General features: G+C 38.1%; 1 protein-coding gene across 1 annotated transcript in view; it reads right to left on the bottom strand.

The window, feature by feature from the left end:
- The window catches only part of LOC140161779 (uncharacterized), a 35,078-nt gene that overhangs the window by 1,645 nt on the left and 15,197 nt on the right, over window positions 1-18,236 (bottom strand). Inside the window, exons 10-22 of the mRNA XM_072185078.1 lie at window positions 16,689-16,930; window positions 15,588-15,833; window positions 12,714-12,878; window positions 11,526-11,687; window positions 10,689-10,802; window positions 9,553-9,717; window positions 8,814-8,975; window positions 7,500-7,745; window positions 6,964-7,062; window positions 6,018-6,263; window positions 4,898-5,161; window positions 3,616-3,885; window positions 1,669-1,781 (exon numbers count right to left, since the gene is read on the bottom strand). Coding sequence (XP_072041179.1) covers window positions 1,669-1,781; window positions 3,616-3,885; window positions 4,898-5,161; window positions 6,018-6,263; window positions 6,964-7,062; window positions 7,500-7,745; window positions 8,814-8,975; window positions 9,553-9,717; window positions 10,689-10,802; window positions 11,526-11,687; window positions 12,714-12,878; window positions 15,588-15,833; window positions 16,689-16,930 — 2,494 coding nt within the window. The remainder of the gene's footprint in view (window positions 1-1,668; window positions 1,782-3,615; window positions 3,886-4,897; window positions 5,162-6,017; window positions 6,264-6,963; window positions 7,063-7,499; window positions 7,746-8,813; window positions 8,976-9,552; window positions 9,718-10,688; window positions 10,803-11,525; window positions 11,688-12,713; window positions 12,879-15,587; window positions 15,834-16,688; window positions 16,931-18,236) is intronic.

The following is an 18,236-nucleotide window of genomic DNA, read 5'->3' as shown; positions in this document are numbered from 1 at the left end:
GGGGTGTAGGACCACCTTAATTCAATGAAGATCAGTAAATCTTAAGTCGTGTTCACATGGTCGGACATAAGTCACTTATTACTGGTAAAAAGTGACTATTACCGGTAATAAGTGACTTAATACCGGTAATAAGGGATTTATGTCCGACCGTATGAACATGACTTTAATTAGTTAATGAAATGTGCGTTCACATTGCACTTGCTGAAGATAGACCTACAGATGCATTCACATTAGGTGAAAACTAATTAAGATTTGATGAAGCAAAACACCAGAAACAATGTTTGGGTGCAAAATTGGTGCAGATGATGTAATTTGGTCATATTGATACAAAAAGAATACCTCAAGTCGTGTTCACACTGTCGGACATAAGTGACTTATTATCAGTAATAAGTGACTTAATACCGGTAATAGTGACTTATTGCCGATAATAAGTGACTTATGTCCGACCGTGTGAACACGACTTCAGTAAACCACAAAAAAAAAAAATTCTTTAATTCTTTCAATACATCAATAGATAATGTATTGAGATGGCGTCATCATGCGAACAGTCATATGGCGACGGAAAGCTTAGTTGGGCAAGCTACACACCCGTGGCAAGGTAGGGTTCTGGGTTAAAACCCGCTCCCGGGAAAAAGTTTTCTCTCCTTCTTTCTTCCTTCCTTCCTTTCTTTCTTTCTTTCATTCTCCCTTTCTCTCTTTCTCTCTCTCTCTCTCTCTCTTTTCTTCTCTTCTCTCTCTCTCTCTCTCTCTTCTTTCTTTCTTTCTTTCTTTCTTTCTTTCTTTCTTTCTTTCTTTCTTTCTTTCTTTCTTTCTTTCTTTCTTTTTTCTTTCTTTCTTTCTTTCTTTCTTCTTTTCTTTCTTTCTTTCTTTCTTTCTTTCTTTCACCTCGCCAAAAAGCAACTGGGGCGTTAGTGCTAATAATACCTTGATTTTCCTCCTATTATGTTTACATTAATTCGATTAATCAATTTGGTAGTGTACGCATGCTTCATTGAATGAAGCAAATTGATGCATAGGCCAAAAGACTTTACTTTTTAGTCAATTAATGGAAAAACTAATCATTACATTAGTCGTCGATTTGGCTGTAAAAGACTTATTATTTTTTCTTTTTAGGCACTTACAAACTATATAATGATACCTATATGTACTTAAATAAAGTCTGCACAAAAATTAACTCAGCTGTTATAAATACGCCTATAGATTCAGAAGCAATAATTGTTTTCACAATATTTTAACATAAAAAGAAGGATGATTTATTTACGCGCATTTTAATACCCCATTCGTCAAATGTCGTTCAATATTAACAACACAGTAGTGCTTTTACAGAAAAATAACCGAATTTAAAAGTTGCAGTTTACAGCGATCAATGGTTATAATGCCAGCACTGTAAACACGTAAACCCGCCATTATCTTCGCGCTTACTTTCAATCAATACAAATAACTGCAACTTTTAAATTGGGGTATGTTTCTTTCAAAACACTGCTGTACATGTATTGTCAATATTGAATACAATTTGACAAATGGGGTATCAAAATGCGTGTAAATGAATCATCCTTCTTTTTATGTTGAAATATTGTGAAAACAATTATTAGTTCTGAATCTACAGGCGTATTTATAACAGCCGAGTTACTTTTTGTGCAGACTTTAGTTGTATTATCATGATCATACCTGCAATTCGAAATTTTGTTTAATTGTTTTGTGGGTATTTGACGTGACTACCAGCAGGTCATTGGTGTATAGTTGATCAAGCCGAATAGATCCTTCATAAACGGCTTCAATCACTGTGGTAAAACAAAAGTGAACATATTTACGGACTTATTATTCATATGAAAGGTCCATAAGTAGAATAATAAAAGTTTAATAAATGTGTATCACTTGTTGGGAGTGAAATTTGTACCAAATAATGCACGCATATTGAGATGCTCTCAACGGGGGAGTGCATTTTATTAGATGAATTAACATCTCAATACGCGTGCATTATTTTGTACAATTGCTCGATACGCGTGCATTATTTTGTACAATTGCTCGAGCAATTAGTGATACGCATTTATTAATGACTGTGCATCAGAAAAAAAAAACCAGTTTACCAACCCAAAGTGTAACAATTAAACAAGACAACAAATAAACACAAATCCCTCCCGGCACACAACCCAACTTGAATAAAAAGGAAGGGGATGTCCCGGCATGGGATTCGAACCCACGACCTTCCGATTATTAGACGGACGCTTTATCATCCATTAGGTCACCACTTCCCACTGATAAACGGTGGCTGGAACTGGGTACTAATGTAGGCAGTCGAGGTATACAATACACACAAACAGATATTACGCAAATACACAAGTACAGGAGTTCATTATTGATGCTTAATCGTTTCCCCAGCATTACTTAACTTAACTTGTAAGGTTTGCCTTTTTTCAGCTTAAATTGAACATCAATATCTGCCCGTCTAATATAAGTTTGTTCTTGCCCAATCTATGATCATTTTTCTCCACAAAATTGTTGACATTTTGTGACTAAGTACATTTTATACACTTGTCAAAACATTAATACGAGCATATCATACAGTTAATCAAAACAACTTCTTTCCTTAACACTAAAAATTAACATCTTTCCTTAACATCTCAAAAATATCAAATTGTCAAATGTGACTGGACACTACGAATCAGCCGTAAAGTCGACCCCGGTCAAATTTGCTTTATTTCGTGTTTAGAAAATATATATCATAAGACTAGATCTATTTAACGATTCTATATGTAGAAGATTATTATCCTCTTCAGCAATAGGATTATTGATCGGTTTAAACGCTATCAAATGAGAAACACGTCGCGCCTAATTGAGACACCTATGAATACGACCTTCACGTACATTTTGCACTGTATCTCAGAATACAATTTGCCGAGTTTACGGCTCATTCGTAGTGTCCACTCACAAATATACTTCATAAATTATGTGGCCTGTCACCACGAAATGAGCGTAAAGTCGCAGGTTTGTAGTTTCGAAACGCCCTGGCTACTGCGTTGGTGGTCTTTGTTTCCTTCGTGAATGGCCCATTGTGCCCCCATTCACATACAGACATACTTCTGGCTTGAACAGGTGCGCGGCAAACAAAGCCAACAACTCAGTCAGCCTGTATGTCTCAAAACTACCAACTTGCGACTTTATACTCATTTCGTTGTGGCAGGTCACATTGTCGTGGCAGAGCAAAATACATCGACAGGTATACTAGTAATGCTGATTTCATACTTTCCTGCCGCTTGCCGCTGTGACGATGATTTTGCTTCACTGCGCAGGCGCACCAGAAACGCTAGCGGTGACTAGCGGCAAGCCGATACATCGATCACTCCACCACTTTGCCCCGGCCCCGGGGCCCGGCACTTTGCGCGGCATCTTGATTTCAATTCAACTCAGAGCAATGCCGGCCTGACGTACTAGAGAACAAAATACGACTTTGGAGCGGTACAGAGGGTCAACATTGGCTTTCAGAGTCATACCGCTGCCGCTTAGCGGCGTGCTGTTCTGCAGAAAAATACAAGCGGCATGATGAAGCGTCAAGCAGCTCAGCGGCAAGAGACAGAAAGTATGAAACCAGCATAAGTCACCACTTATTTGACAAACCTTTGACCTCAACTTGGAATGAACACGCAACAGGGTTGCCCGATGGGTCTGTGGCAGTGTAAGTCAGAGAAGACCATCCCAGTGGGAAGTTGAATATCTCCTCTAAATCATACGGTTGAAATCTGATCTGAAGAGAAAGATCAAACTCTCTTGAATTGTCCCATGCATACGCTAATGGCACCAGGTACGGATATGAACCATCGACAAGATCCCCGACAAATGAGAAGAGGGTCTGATGATCAGGGCAACTGATCTGTGGCCGTTGTGAATCTGAAGGCGATATATAAGAAGTAAAATGTACATTATTAATAAGATTATGAAAAAAGCAGCGCAGCGTATACAGTTGAAATACTGTACGTATGAGAAGAAGGTGTGTAATGAGCTAGTCCGTATGATCAATGGGCTGTTGTGTATCTATCATTGTCTATGGTCGATATAAAGGAGAATTGCTTTAAGTACCGTATTAACAAGATTATAAACAGCGCAGCTAGAATATCGTATGGATTGTCGGAAATGAGAAGAGGGTCTGATGAGTTGGGCAACTGATTTTGGCTGCTGGGATTTCAACGGTGGTATAAAAAGAAGCTTTTTTTTTTTATGAAGAACCGATAGAAGAATCTATAATACTAAACGCAACGCAGTTTGTAGTACTGTTAATACGGGTCTGTCAAATGACAATAGGGTCTAATGAGCACCTAATCAATGGGCTGGCTATTGTGTAACTATGAACTAAGTGATATTGTAAAGAGATAATTGCTTTAATTACTGATATTAACAAGGTTATAAACAGCGCATCATTGTGTGATGCGATCAAACACAATCAGTCTGAACTCGGAAATATTGATTTTGAGATACAGCCAAACAAAGGAAATATTTCCTTTGGTTTCCTTTTTGGTTTTTGAAACTCTTTAATTGTTCATATCATTGGAACTGGTTGTTCAATTTCAATGTGGTTTTCTGCAAAATGCAGCTATGTAAATGCTTTTCACTATCTAATAAGAAACTGAAAATTTAATATTTCCGCGTTCCGGCTGATTTTGCTTGGGCAACTGATCAATTGACTGTGGTGTATCTTAAGGCGATATTATGAAGGATAATTATTAATTTATGTATCGTATTACAAGATTATAAACAGCGCAACGTGTATATTGCAATGTACGGATATGGATCGCCGTTGCGGAATGTTTGGATGACGGTCTAAAATAAAAACGAAGCAGTTTAAGGATCAAAAAGATAAACAATACGAATAATTATCCACCTGAGTCCAGTTATTGCAACTTACCATAAACTGTTACTGTAACATTACAATGTCCAACATTCTCAGCGTTATCCGTAGCATAGATCATAAACAGTGTTTGCCCAATTGGAAAGTATTGAACATCATCGTACTGGGTGATCGTAGGTGCTACACGGGAATTGTCAGTTACGTAGATGTCGGTTGGTGCTAATCCAAGTGTATTCAATTCAATTCGAGCCGTAGGCAGGGCTTGGTCTGCAGCTAGATTGACGGTAAGTCTTGGACACACTACAAGAGGCTTCTCAATATCTGTTACCATTACAAAATATTTTATCAGAAAACAATATGAATTAATACATAGGAATAATGCAACACTGAGATAGAAAGTCTAATATAGCTATGGTTCTATCATAACTTGGCAGTAGCGTTTTCGATGACGTAAATCTACATCCGGTTGCTCTATCGGATCTACATTCGACGGTCGCTCTGCACTCGTTAGCACGAACGCCCAACGTCAAATCCTTGGCACGAGAATAGCAGTGCTGCATGCCGCCAATAATCGTAGTCGCGACTTTCGACTATGACTCAATGCGCTCAAGAGGTATCTTAACAATTTAAATGCATTTTTCATGCCGATTTCAAACATTGTCATGAAAATTTACAATTCTGAAATCTTTGAATTTTTACATTTTATTTTGAAAATTGTTGTCGGCAGTCGACACCTGAGTGAATAGTATTAAAGATGACGACTATTTATTGCGTCCACAAAAAAAACCAGTTTGGGCGACATTCTGTATCTTTGCCCAGGGCGCCACCACAACTCCTAGATACGTCAATGCATTACAGTCATGGACGAAGAAGATAACATACCGCGTACAAGCAGTCAAAGTCTCAGCATCACCCGATAATGAGGGCCGATTGTTATACCATTTGCTAATCTATGTTTCCTACTTTACCTTCATTTTAAAGTTTAAAGTTTAAATTTGTTAATCCGGTTTCAGCAATCTTAATTTTAGCTCCTTTTTTAATACCGAAGTTCCAGTATTATGCTGGTAAATTTACCATTTGTCATCAAAATTCAAAATTAATCCCATTACCGTAACTTGTCATATACGCCACATCTGCCCAATTCCGAAAAATACCGCGGGTTGTCCCCTATACTTACCTATAATTGTCACAGTAAATATACATAGATTATAGTTCCCGGCGTCATCAGTCGCTCTAACCGTCACAGGTGTTTCGCCGAATAGAAATTGACTTCCCGATGCTATATCCGTTGTGACGCTGACACTCTCGTCGATGTTGTCATATGCCTCTATTTGTGTCCAGGTCACCGTAGCAAAGTCCATTCCGGGATCATTACCCCGGTTGATGATGTCTTCGGGACAGTCAATGACTGGTGGCTGCGTGTCTTTAAAATGAAGGAATATACTACCGTAAAAAACTCATGAAATTGTCCGACTTTTTACCAACTGAGCTAATGGGGTTGAGACATAAATGTGCAGGTGTACTTGTTCGTATATAACTATGTGTATCGATGATTTGCTTAAAACCCTTTATACTTTTGTGGATGAGGCACTTCATGTACAAAGAGTAATTCCCACTAACGTTGTATTTTTATGATCCACGGGACCAGACGAATTTGGCATGTGTGAAAGTGTGATTTGAATAAATTATTTGTTTGTTGCTCCTCTATTCAACCACTATTCCCAAATAATTAACAATAATAGAGTTGCCAAATTATACTCAAAATGCCGTGCGCATCTTGATATCTGTGAAAATAGAATATTCTCTAAAAAAGCTCTCTTTGTTTATTTGTTTACAATAGTATATGTATTTTGTTTGATAGAATGTAGTTTCTTTACACTGTCCCCTGAAATTATTCAAACAGTTGATTTCAGATGTAGTGTCAGAAATTATTGCGGATGTAGTGTCAGAAATTATTGCACATGTAGTGTCAGAAATTGTTAAACTGGTTGTTGTTGGTGGTGTTGCTACTGCTACCATCGTGCTATATTCTTGTTGATATTTCTCTAGTGATATTATTGTTGGTGTTAATTGCCCGTTAATTGTTTTTGTTGTTGTCATTGTCGTTGTCGTTGTTGGCTTACCTATGATCGGAGCCCTTGTTGTTGTAGGTGGAGGTGTTGGCGTCGCTTCTTTCGTAGTTGGTGGCAAAGTTCTTGGAGGTGCAGTCCGGGGCCTGGTATCTAAATTATGCAAGTAAATATGTTTAAAAAGGTTGTAATTTGAACTCTAACTCGTGTCTTCACTACAAATAATCAACAAATAAGACTTTAACAGGAGAAACACGGGATAAAAGTCACAAGCAGCCATCAAAAACTGATTTTGTGCTTCGGATCTCTTTAGAGTTCCAGATCGGTGCCTGCTTGTAACAACCCGGGGCATCCATTAAACGAAGCTTGCTTGATTATAAAAGCAACAAAAATATTAGAAGAAAATTCTAGGTAAGATAAATGCGGGTATGCAAACTATAAACTATTAATAAGCCACGTCAGCTGCGGCATCGATCATCGATCTCTTGGTTTGTTCCCTTAGCAGCCCTTGGTAAGACAGACCACTCTCATTTGAAACTATAAACTAATATTCTAGCTAAAACAAACATTGCAATGAAAGCAACACTTACTAGAAATGTAAACATTTATCAAAAATGTACAGGACTTGTAGTTTCCGCTAAGGTCCACAGCGGTTGCTGTAACGTACGTTTCTCCCTCATAGAAAAATGATCCTGACTCTTGAGTGTAAGAGATGAAGTCAACCCCGAAGTTATCATCGGCGTATGCTGCAGGAAAGTAAACGCGAGTGCCTGCTTGCCAGTACGGGATAGCCTCCGATATATCACCGGGACAAGTAATAGTGGGTGCAACATTATCTGTAAAAGTGAAACAATATGGGTATTATTTCGTTATTGATTCTGAAGGCACGCGGTTATGGTGGACCATCTGTTTCTCGGCTTCGACTCATGATCGGAAGGTTGCGGGTTCGAACCATCGTACAGTACTTTTCACTTAGACGTGGCTCTTTGTTGTTTCTCTCCATCATTATACAATTGGGTACCGGTATTTAGGGCTTGGTAATGATAATCAGACTCGTATGCGGAAACAGTGTTGGACCCATATCCCCGGGATCCCTATAACAAGTCTCCCCAAACGCCAATCAAAATGAATGGACACTTCCCCCATGTGAGCATTGCCCCAGAAGGACCCTTAAATCTTTAATACCTATAATTTGTTCCGCAATGGTTTCGTACATGTTTCTGTCAATTTAACGTAACCTGTGTTGAATGATATGTTTGAACTAAACAACAGTGGAAGCATTAACATTTAGAAGAGAAATGGATATCTTGTCCGGTTTTACTGGGATATTTGAGCGCGAAGAGCGTAAACAACATTCAATATCGTGTTATTTTAGCCCGAAATGAAGGTAAACGTTAGTATTTGATTGGCCAGTGCACGCAAAGCGTACAAAAACTTGCAATTTACCCAATTTAATCCCAAAACATTGATTTTGGGGCTAAAAAGGAAAATGCACAGGTCAATTATTACTTTATTTATTTTCTTCCATTAGGATTTTAGAGGCGGACGTTCCATGCAAAGATTTAGGAGCCCCAGTTGCCAGTTGGAACCTGTTTCTGAATATACGAGTATAACACAGCCAACATCAATACATGCATTTGTTTTCAAGAATATTATTTCTGTAAAAGTCCGTATACCTTCCTCGAGTCAGTAAAGTAAAATCAAATTTTGAGATTTTCTCAATAACTGTTAAATCAGGAATATGTTATGCTAGTTTAATTGCTTGTATCATTCCCTTTTTGAAAATGTATACTTTTATATACTTTCATCATTACATTTAGAGATACAATAAACACACACACAAAAAATTACTGACTCGAGAAAGGTATACATACTATAGATTGATGACGTATGAATCAACTTACCTTCGCAGAGAACCCTGTTTCCCCCAACAGGTAGATCAAAGAATTCGGCATTACATCCATCACAGTTATTAGCTTGACAAAACGCATTAGGAGAGAGTGGACACGTTGCTTCATCACAAGGGTTGAAAGAACACTGGACTGGTGTTTGACCATATGGACAGTCTGGGCGCATAATATAAAACAGGTAAAAAGGTCGGCAATTAGGATGCAAAAAGCCAACAGGTACATTAGGGGCTGTGCAAGCCAGCCCGGGGGTGGGGGATGGGGAATGGGGGGGGGCAATTGTTGGCAAGCCGAGAGGGGTGCGTTATAAATTATATTCCGTTTCATAAATAATCGGCTAGAAGGGAGTAAATACCAGACAAAAGTGTTGACGGTTCTAAAAACATCTAGAATACCATTTTATTAGATCTTATAAAAAGGAGAAGAACCTTTTACACTTGAATTCTTCTTCTTGACAACTTATGCACCCAAACGAATTATTTATCTGTCACATAGAAACCTTCGGCAATTGTTGTCAAACAGGGATAATTGGTAGCTGGTGCCATACTAGAAGGCTTGTTTTGGAAACACTAGTATATAGGAAACATTTACGCCATTTTCAGCCACAAATTGAGTGAAATAGAACAAATTGTGTAAGGGTTAGGTTGGGACCTGCAACGTAATGTGGGACCCTGCATAAAATCCCGAGTTTACTTGTCTGTAATATTTCTACATACATATATTAGCTGAAACATACCGTTCCAACATGCAACTGGGACTTCAGTAAATGGATCATAAAAGTTAGCATTACATCCGCCACAGTAATCAGGCACACATAATGCATCGGGCTTCAGGTAACAGTAAGAGACGTCACATGGATCGATAATACAAGACACAAATGGCACACCTGGTGGACAAATACCTGGTAAAAGAGACAGAATGTGGTAATCGATTTTATATGACTTTTGTCAATCATAGAGGCTGTAGTGAGTGGTACCCATCAGCTTTGTCGCCACGTGGGCATTGCTTCTGAATGGACCTAAAAGTACGATTATACGCTTTGTGTGGACTTTACTATTGGAAGAAGAAGAAGAAGAAGAAGAAGAAGAAGAAGAAGAAGAAGAAGAAGAAGAAGAAGAAGAAGAAGAAGAAGAAGAAGAAGAAGAAGAAGAAGAAGAAGAAGAAGAAGAAGAAGAAGAAGAAGAAGAAGAAGAAGAAGAAGAAGAAGAAGAAGAAGAAGAAGAAGAAGAAGAAGAAGAAGAAGAAGAAGAAGAAGAATCTGTCGATATCACATGACGTACTGGATGGATATGTTCTTTGTTGAATAAGTAAGATTAGGATATAATACATGGAGTGGAAGGTGTCATTTGCGATGACGTCATGCGCTTATTCAAATGCTTATGGCAGAAAGACGAATATCCGTCAGAATGCAGATACACTTTAGTCCACAAAAGGGCCAGATGCCTTTACAATGGTCTCTAAATAGTATAATTGCAAAATATCAGAAAAAAGCTGACGGGTAAATACGGATGTATCTAGTGGAAGAAATTACCACAATTAGATGGCTCTTTAGATGTTCTTTAAAGGTCTGGAGGCCTCACGCGGCTAGCACATAGGGCACCGGATGTTAATTAATTAGTATCAAATGCATTTCAGTGTCCGAAAGGGCAACATTTTCGTCAAAGTTCTGCCGAATTCTGCACCCTAGCGCAGAATTCGAATCAGGAATAAAAATATCCGATTCCGATCCAATATTTTGCGATCAAAAACACAACTTGTCAAAATATTGAAGAAAATGTGCACCCCAAACATGAGGCAAGTAAGCAATACAATTCCCATTAGTCAAACGCATGGGAAACTGAAAGTGCATAATCACAGGCTAGATCTACTTACTAGTATCACATAGATCCCCAGTATAACCGTCCCGACACACACAAATAGGTCCAGAAGACGAGTCTCTACACGTGGCTCCATTTGCGCATCGTACATTAGCACATGTAATAACACCTAGAGTGTAAAATTAAACAAAAACCAAATTATAGATATCATTATGTTTACCTGTTTTTCAAACTGTAGCTCACAAATGTATAAATAAGAAACATTATTACCTTAGCATCCCCGCGCTATATCATACAGTATTACTTCATCTTTTGCAGACACCATACATGATGGGTTTTTTTATTATTATTATTCTATGATTCCAACGTAAAATTTTAAAAGCGACTTCAAAAGTATCCTACCACAGCTCCCCTGTCTCAAAATATCGGGACAAAATTTTCACAAAGTTGTGATGTGAATCTTCATTTTGCCCCGATTTTATACCCTAGTCCCTATTTAAAAAAAAATTGACGTTACAGTGAGCTGTGTTGAACGACAGGTTCGATCACAATATCAGACTGTTTTAGGCCCAAAATGAAGGTAAAATTTGCACTTTTACCATATTTTGCCCCTTTTACGTTGGAATCACAGAATAATAATGGCAATTATTGCTTTATTTTTTCTTCTACTAGGATTTTTTAGAGCGGGACGTCCTATGAAAAATATTTAAGGGCCCAACACGCTTCCTCCATGGCTAACAATAAAACACGTTCTCATATAAGTAGGGTCCCCGTACCAGCAAGAAGCTGTTTCAGAATATTAAGAGTACAACACAGCAACCGTCAATAGCTGCATTTGTTTTCAAGTATCCTATTATTTCTAGACTGGTGACGCATTAATAATATACTTTACCTCCACATTCAACTCTCTCCCCTCCAACAGGCCGATCAAAGAATTCGGCATTACATCCGTCACAGTTATTAGCTTGACAAAACGCATTGGGATATAGTGTACACTCTGCTTCATCGCAAGGGTTGAAAGAACACTGGACTGGTGTTTGACCATATGGACAGTCTGGGTGCATAATATAAAACAGGTAAAAACGCTGATAATTAGGATGTTCGGATGCAGAAAATCCAAAAGGTGCAAATTAGGGGCTGTGCAATAATTATGATTAAAATGGGGTGGGTGGGGAGGGCAAACATTTATTGTTGGCAAATGGAGATGGGACGTTTCATAAATAATCAACAAGAAGGTCGTTTGGTAACATCATCAAAACCAGACAAAAGTGTTACCGGTTCTAAAACCATCTAGAATTACAATTTCCATCTTTCACTGGAATTGAAATATTTCTGAGCGAGTATCAGTTGATTGGATCTTTTACACTGGTTCTTCTTCATCTTTACGGTTTATAAAGAAATTATTTATCTGTCACATAGAAACCTGCGGCAATAGGCCTAGCTGTCAAACAGTGAAAGTTGGTAGCCGGTGTCATCATGGTCATACCAGAAGCATTATTTTGGACACAGTATCATTATACAAATTATTTATGCCATTTTTAGCTAAAACGATAGTGAAATATAATTAAAGACAGAGATAAAAATAATTTATCGCGTCTGACGTCATCTGTCAATCAAATTCGAGCACGGTTTGTTTACAAGTGTCGTGATGATGGCTTGCTGAACGCGGCGGTACAACCGGGCGCCTTATTGTTAATTTTGCACCTTCAAACATGTAAACCATGTCAAAAGTTGGGTATTGATAGTAGGAAACTTTCTTTGGCGAAGGCACCATGTCAACAATGCCTAGAAAAGCTGCTTTTTGCCTTGTAAAAGTACGTAATTTTTCGCCATTTGCTGCTATTCCTTTTCTCCGATCAGCACCAGATAGATCGGTCTTCCTTTACGCGCTATTAACCTGTGTAAACCAATCAAAGATCGTAATTGACAGTGACATCAGACGCGATAAATTCTTTTTATCCCTGTCTTTAATTATAGGACAAATTCATGAATTGTGTAAGAGACATGTAACGTAATGATGGTGGGAGACTGCATAAATTCCCAGGATTAATCGCCTGTACATAGATTAGCTGAGACCTACCGTTCCAACATGCAACCGGAGCCCCAGTATAGTGGTCATAAAAGTTGGCATAACATCCACCGCAGTAATCAGGCACACACAATGCATCAGGCTTCAGGTAACAGTAACTGACGTCACATGGGTTGATAATACAATACGCAAACTCCACACCTGGTGGACAAATACCTGGTACAAGGAGAAAGAATGCGGAAACCGATATTATATGGCTTGCAGTGGTCTGGTTGACGGTAAGATAGGGATGTCAATCAAATTTGGGTTAATCAATATACAATGGAACCTGTCAATCATATTTGACACATGACAATTCATGTAATAAGAGCTACAAGATAATTTACGCCATGTCCCAAAACAAACCACCACAGTCATGCTTGCATAATGATATTTAGAAAGTTTCACAATATGATTTACAAAAGAATTAACTCAAAAATATTCATTGCTTTTTAATTGAAGATAATTATTTTAACGCATTATTTAGTGTGTCATTTCTCTACCATTATTAAATTCAGGTTAAACTGTGCGCCACGAGTCTGGTAATATGGTAGAAAAAGGTAGCAATTTCTATTGTGGGAGAACTGCCAACTTAACAAAGACATTACATTTTAGACGTTGTAGCTCTCTACTTTTAGTTTCAACCAATCTCTAATCCGTCACAGACCGGTTTTGTCATGTGCAAAATTTTACTGAACACTTTCATTTTTTGCAAAATGTTTTTTGATTTTATAACATTTTCCAACAAAGTTAATATCTTATTCTGCTCTCTTAATCCAATAGTAATTACTACAGTAATCTACTTCAAAGGCCCACTTGCTTTGTGTTAAAAATAGAGCATCCTTTTTATCATGCAACCCTTTTCTTTTAATATAATCACATGTTATGTGGTCCATTTATGCAGTAATTGACATTGGAATGGTTGCGAAACCTTCTCTTCTAAACGTAATCGGTGATTTCTCCTTTTACGCACAGTTTAATTTTAAGTTTTATCTATCTTTAATGCCAGGAAAAGTGACGTAGCTATTTCTTATTGATGTTGACTCACGTTTGAATGCCTCTAAATCACAGTCAATTGAATAATGGCCAAACTCCACCATTTTACTAGACCTGTTCCAAGTCCTTTGGCGTCCATAGTTAGTGAACGTAAAATTCATGGAAGCTTTACCACATCTTCCAAAAATTTCTGTTTCAAAATTTTGAAGTTATTCTTTCGAAATAATTATTTTCCATCATAACTTTGTAAAAATCTATTTTACATTTGAATTGTTAGGCCAGATAGTGGACTTTCTTATCTTACTTTACTCCAGGCATACTGTGCACTGCAGGGGTAGTGTTTGAGCAGAATGCCCACCATGCCCACAAGGCACAAATCCTCCCTAGCTCAAATCTGACCTGACTAAAAATTTGAGGAGTCCAGTTCTACCACTGATTATACATGGGTCCTATGAAGAGCATGAATAGAGACAAAGTAAGGAGAAAGTTCGTCCTACACAAAAAATCTGACCTGACTAAAAATTTGAGGAGTCCACTTCTACCACCTATGAAGAGCATGAATAGAGACAAAGTAAGGAGAAAGTCTTGATCAAGGCTACCATTTTACAAGAATGAATTAGACCCACCATTTTGTTGCCAGCAGGCAGTTATTCCTTATGTGTGAAAGAAGGGCTCAAATTCACTCTCTAAAATTTTTGTCCAAGTACACTTAATTATGTTTCCCATGGAAGAAAGCCCTTTCTTCCACATGATGGAAGAAAAGAAGAAAGGCTCATATTAAAACATGTATCGTTGCCATGGAAACACCATAATCATTTCACATGTAATAATGTAGGTTCATATATTAAAGGTCCCCAGAAGATGTAAACATTCTGTCTAAAAAACCGTTCAGTATAATTATTGGAAGAAGGGCCCAACTCCGGCTCATTTTAAGACTTGCATCGTTGCCTTGGAAATATAATGTATCATTTTACATGTATGTAATAATGTATGTTCATGTATTGAAGGTCCCATGAAGATCAAAACATTTTGGCTTTAAATCTTTTCCAAATACGTAAAACTTCGATAATAAGCATATGTGCCTATTAACGAGTTGCTCGGACAAGAACGAATATTAAGGGTATTTGGGTAAACTTTTTCATTTCTTTCTTTTAATTTATAAATATCTATGTTGGTAACCAAGAACAGGGAAAAGATCAAGAGGAAGACAGAAGAGGAGGTGGCCATTACTGCCTACATGGGACCTACATGGACAAGAAATGCTAGAGACAGAGAACAGTGGAAGAATCATGAAGAGGGCTACGTCCAACAATGGTCGAGCACAGCCTGGTGAGGTGAGGATCTATGTTGTAGATATTAAAAGAAACACAATGAAAAAGTATAACAAGTTAAACTACCCAAAAAAATCGTTCTTGTCCGAGCAACTCGTTACTAGGCACACAATTATGCTTATTAACGAACGAGGAAGTCGTTATTCTTGAAAGGAGGAACAATGGCATAGGAGAGGCATAAAAGAAGCCATTTGGGAACGCATTGAGCAACCGTCACTGAACAAGAAAGGGGGACTCCGCTTCAATTGATCTCATGCATGGGACCGGGCCATCGGGTCGATACCTAGCCGTCTATCACGTGACCAGTCCAACGGGTCAGTTGACAGTTGCCTGATGAAGTCTGGTGGTTCCAGACGCAACGTCGCAATAGTTGCAAAAAGTTCCAGTATTAGATTTAATTCCAAAACTCTGTCTTATTGACGAATGTTTACGGAATTATGTTTTTCTTAATACCTTAAAAACAGTTTTAATTGAATTGGGCCCTTCTTCCTCTTAGTTATTCAATTGCTTATACTCTGATTGCTTATACTATAAAGTTAAAAGTGAAAACTGAACAAACCTTCAGTTGTTGTAGGTGGTTTTTCTGTAGTAACTGTCGTTGTTGGTGCTGCAGTAGTTGTTTTCGTAGTTGTTTTGGTTGTTGTTGGGCGTCTCGTTGTGGTTGTTCGTGTAGTTGGTGGTGGTCGCCTTGTTGTTGATTTGGTAGTTGTCGGACGTTCTGTGGTAGTGGTGCGACGTGTTGTCGTTGTCGGTCCTCTGGTTGTTGGTTCACTTGTTGGAGGAACTGGTATATACTCACAGGCAGCTAAATGACGGGAAGGACGGAAAATTTGAACGAGGATTATAAAGTAACATTATATACTTCTACAACTTACAGAAAGGAGATGCTAAGTGAAGATAGAGGGGAGCGAGGAGCGCGTGTGGCCGAAGACTCATATGGCCCTGATTTGGTAAAATGATCTAACTTGAAATTAAAATCGCTGTTTCAAGAAAAAGAGCTTTAAAGTTTGAACACTTGCCGTTTTTCTTTTTGAATAAAATAAATTATTAAACAGATCCAATGTCTTAGAAAATATAAAAATCTCATTATTTGGTGGCATGGTGGTGATTTGAGGATGTCACCAATGGAAAGAGCGCCCTCACATTACCCATGGTATGGATTTATCCCAAAATGTCCAAATTTCAAGTTAGATCGTTTTACCAAATCAGGGCCGCATAATCCATAGGTTGCGAGTTCGAACCCCACCTGTGTCAACGTGTTGTGTCCTTGGGCAAGGCACTTTATCCTCATTGCCTATTGGGGTTGGGTTATGGTGGGGATGGATGTTTGTATAGTCTGTTTCATTGTTGCAATATTGGCGCTGATTAAGCTGCTGCCTTCAAATTGCATTGTTTCTGTTAAGGTGTGTTTAATGTAAAATTCTAGCAATTTGACATGCGGGTCACCATTAGAGTTTGAAACAAAACCTTACTGTTTTTACATGATATGGAAACAGAGGAAATAGAGGAATAGGGAAAATGAAAGAGGGAGAGGAAGAAATAACAAAAAAGTAGAAATGTGAACAATGTCCAGGGGACAATGTCCCAGGACAATGCCAGGCCTTAAATTTTTGTATACACAAACACACCTTAAGCAAGTAACATACACCAAAAAAATTACCTATCTCTGCTACAATAATAGTCCAGGGTTTAACATTGAGCGCTTTGATTTCACCATACGGTCTCGCCGCGTCAGCTAGGATAACCGCTTCCACATCACGCGCTATCGCCTTGAGTGTGTCTGTGAGAAGGGTCAAATAGTCCTCCGAATCGAGATCTTCTGAACCATCCAAACCGAGTATGTCCTCTTTAAATACCAGTCTACTGTGAATATAGGTGCAATCTACTAGCGATTCGTCAGCTCTGAAATAAATATTTTTATATATTTTTAGCCATCATTAATATATATTCTCGTTCATTAATTGGATAAACGAGTACCATGTGACCAAACAAAATAGTTTGAACTATTTTGCAAAGCATTCAAAAATCCAAGTGATGAGGGAGCGGACACGCATCAAGAAATAGTACTACTATGACTATTGCCCTAAGACCTCGATATACTGCGTCGCAGTTCCTAGTGGTCGCGGTGCAACTCGCCACGTTTTCGGGATTTTAGTACCGGTTCGGGATATTATTGGGTAGAAAGTCATGTTGTCTTGCGATTGCGAAGCACACAAGCAGTCGCATCACGGTTGTTTGATGGGATCATTTATTAATATTTCTAACAAAACATTAATATAATGTTCAAATTAAGACCTGAATACCAACAGCTATCACACTAATAAACTGTATATACAAATTATATTTTGTAACAATTTTTAGCATAAATGTTCGTTTCTATATATCAAATTCTTCATCTTTTCTGCTTCTTGTGGTATTTTTAATTCTAAAAACTGTGCATTTCTGTGCAAATTGAGGGCGCTATTTACATATATTTAAAATTCAAGTTATCCAAATAATATGAGTGCTACCTTACATTTCATGATAAAAAGTTTTTTGAAAATTTCCCTGTCATTTGTTAGTCTGTTTGCTGATGTTCTAATACCATTTTACAAGTGTCTACCCCTTGTAAAGATGCATTCAAGATTTTAGATAAATAGCGCCATCATTGTTCAACTTTTCTTAAAAATGACTCGGATTTAAATGCCATCAAACAACCGTGGCATAGAACTGCAGCTAAAATCCGGTGGTTTCATGGCATAATCTGAGAAATTCAGTATCAGGATCAGTATCTTAATATTTAGGGTGAAATAACGGAGAACATGGTTACTAGTCGCTCGGGTTACTCGTTTCATGGCGGTATTGCATTAGACTGTTTGCGTGCAGTAAGTCCCGAGCTTAGCCCGGGCCTGCCTACCCTACATGCATGCGTTTCTAATATTTAACGAACCAATGAATAAAGAATATATTAATGAAATATATAAAACTATTCCGTCTGTTCCTTTACCAAACCAACTTTGTTACTTGCTTCCTTTTATGGTCCTATAACACATTGAAGATGTTAACAAAATAATTCTCGGCACTCCATATTATTCAAGATCAAAGGCCAATCAGAAAAGACGTACTTGGAGCGTGTTGCCAGACTTGTTTGATTAGCATTGAAGGAACAATAGCCGGCTGGGGCCGAGACTAATTCAAACGATGCACTGGTGTACATCATTTTTGTTTA

Source organism: Amphiura filiformis, chromosome 10, assembly GCF_039555335.1.
Source record: "Amphiura filiformis chromosome 10, Afil_fr2py, whole genome shotgun sequence".
NCBI classification, from domain to species: domain Eukaryota; kingdom Metazoa; phylum Echinodermata; class Ophiuroidea; order Amphilepidida; family Amphiuridae; genus Amphiura; species Amphiura filiformis.
Note: the sequence above shows the minus strand (reverse complement) of the source record. Positions and strands in the feature narration are given on the sequence as shown.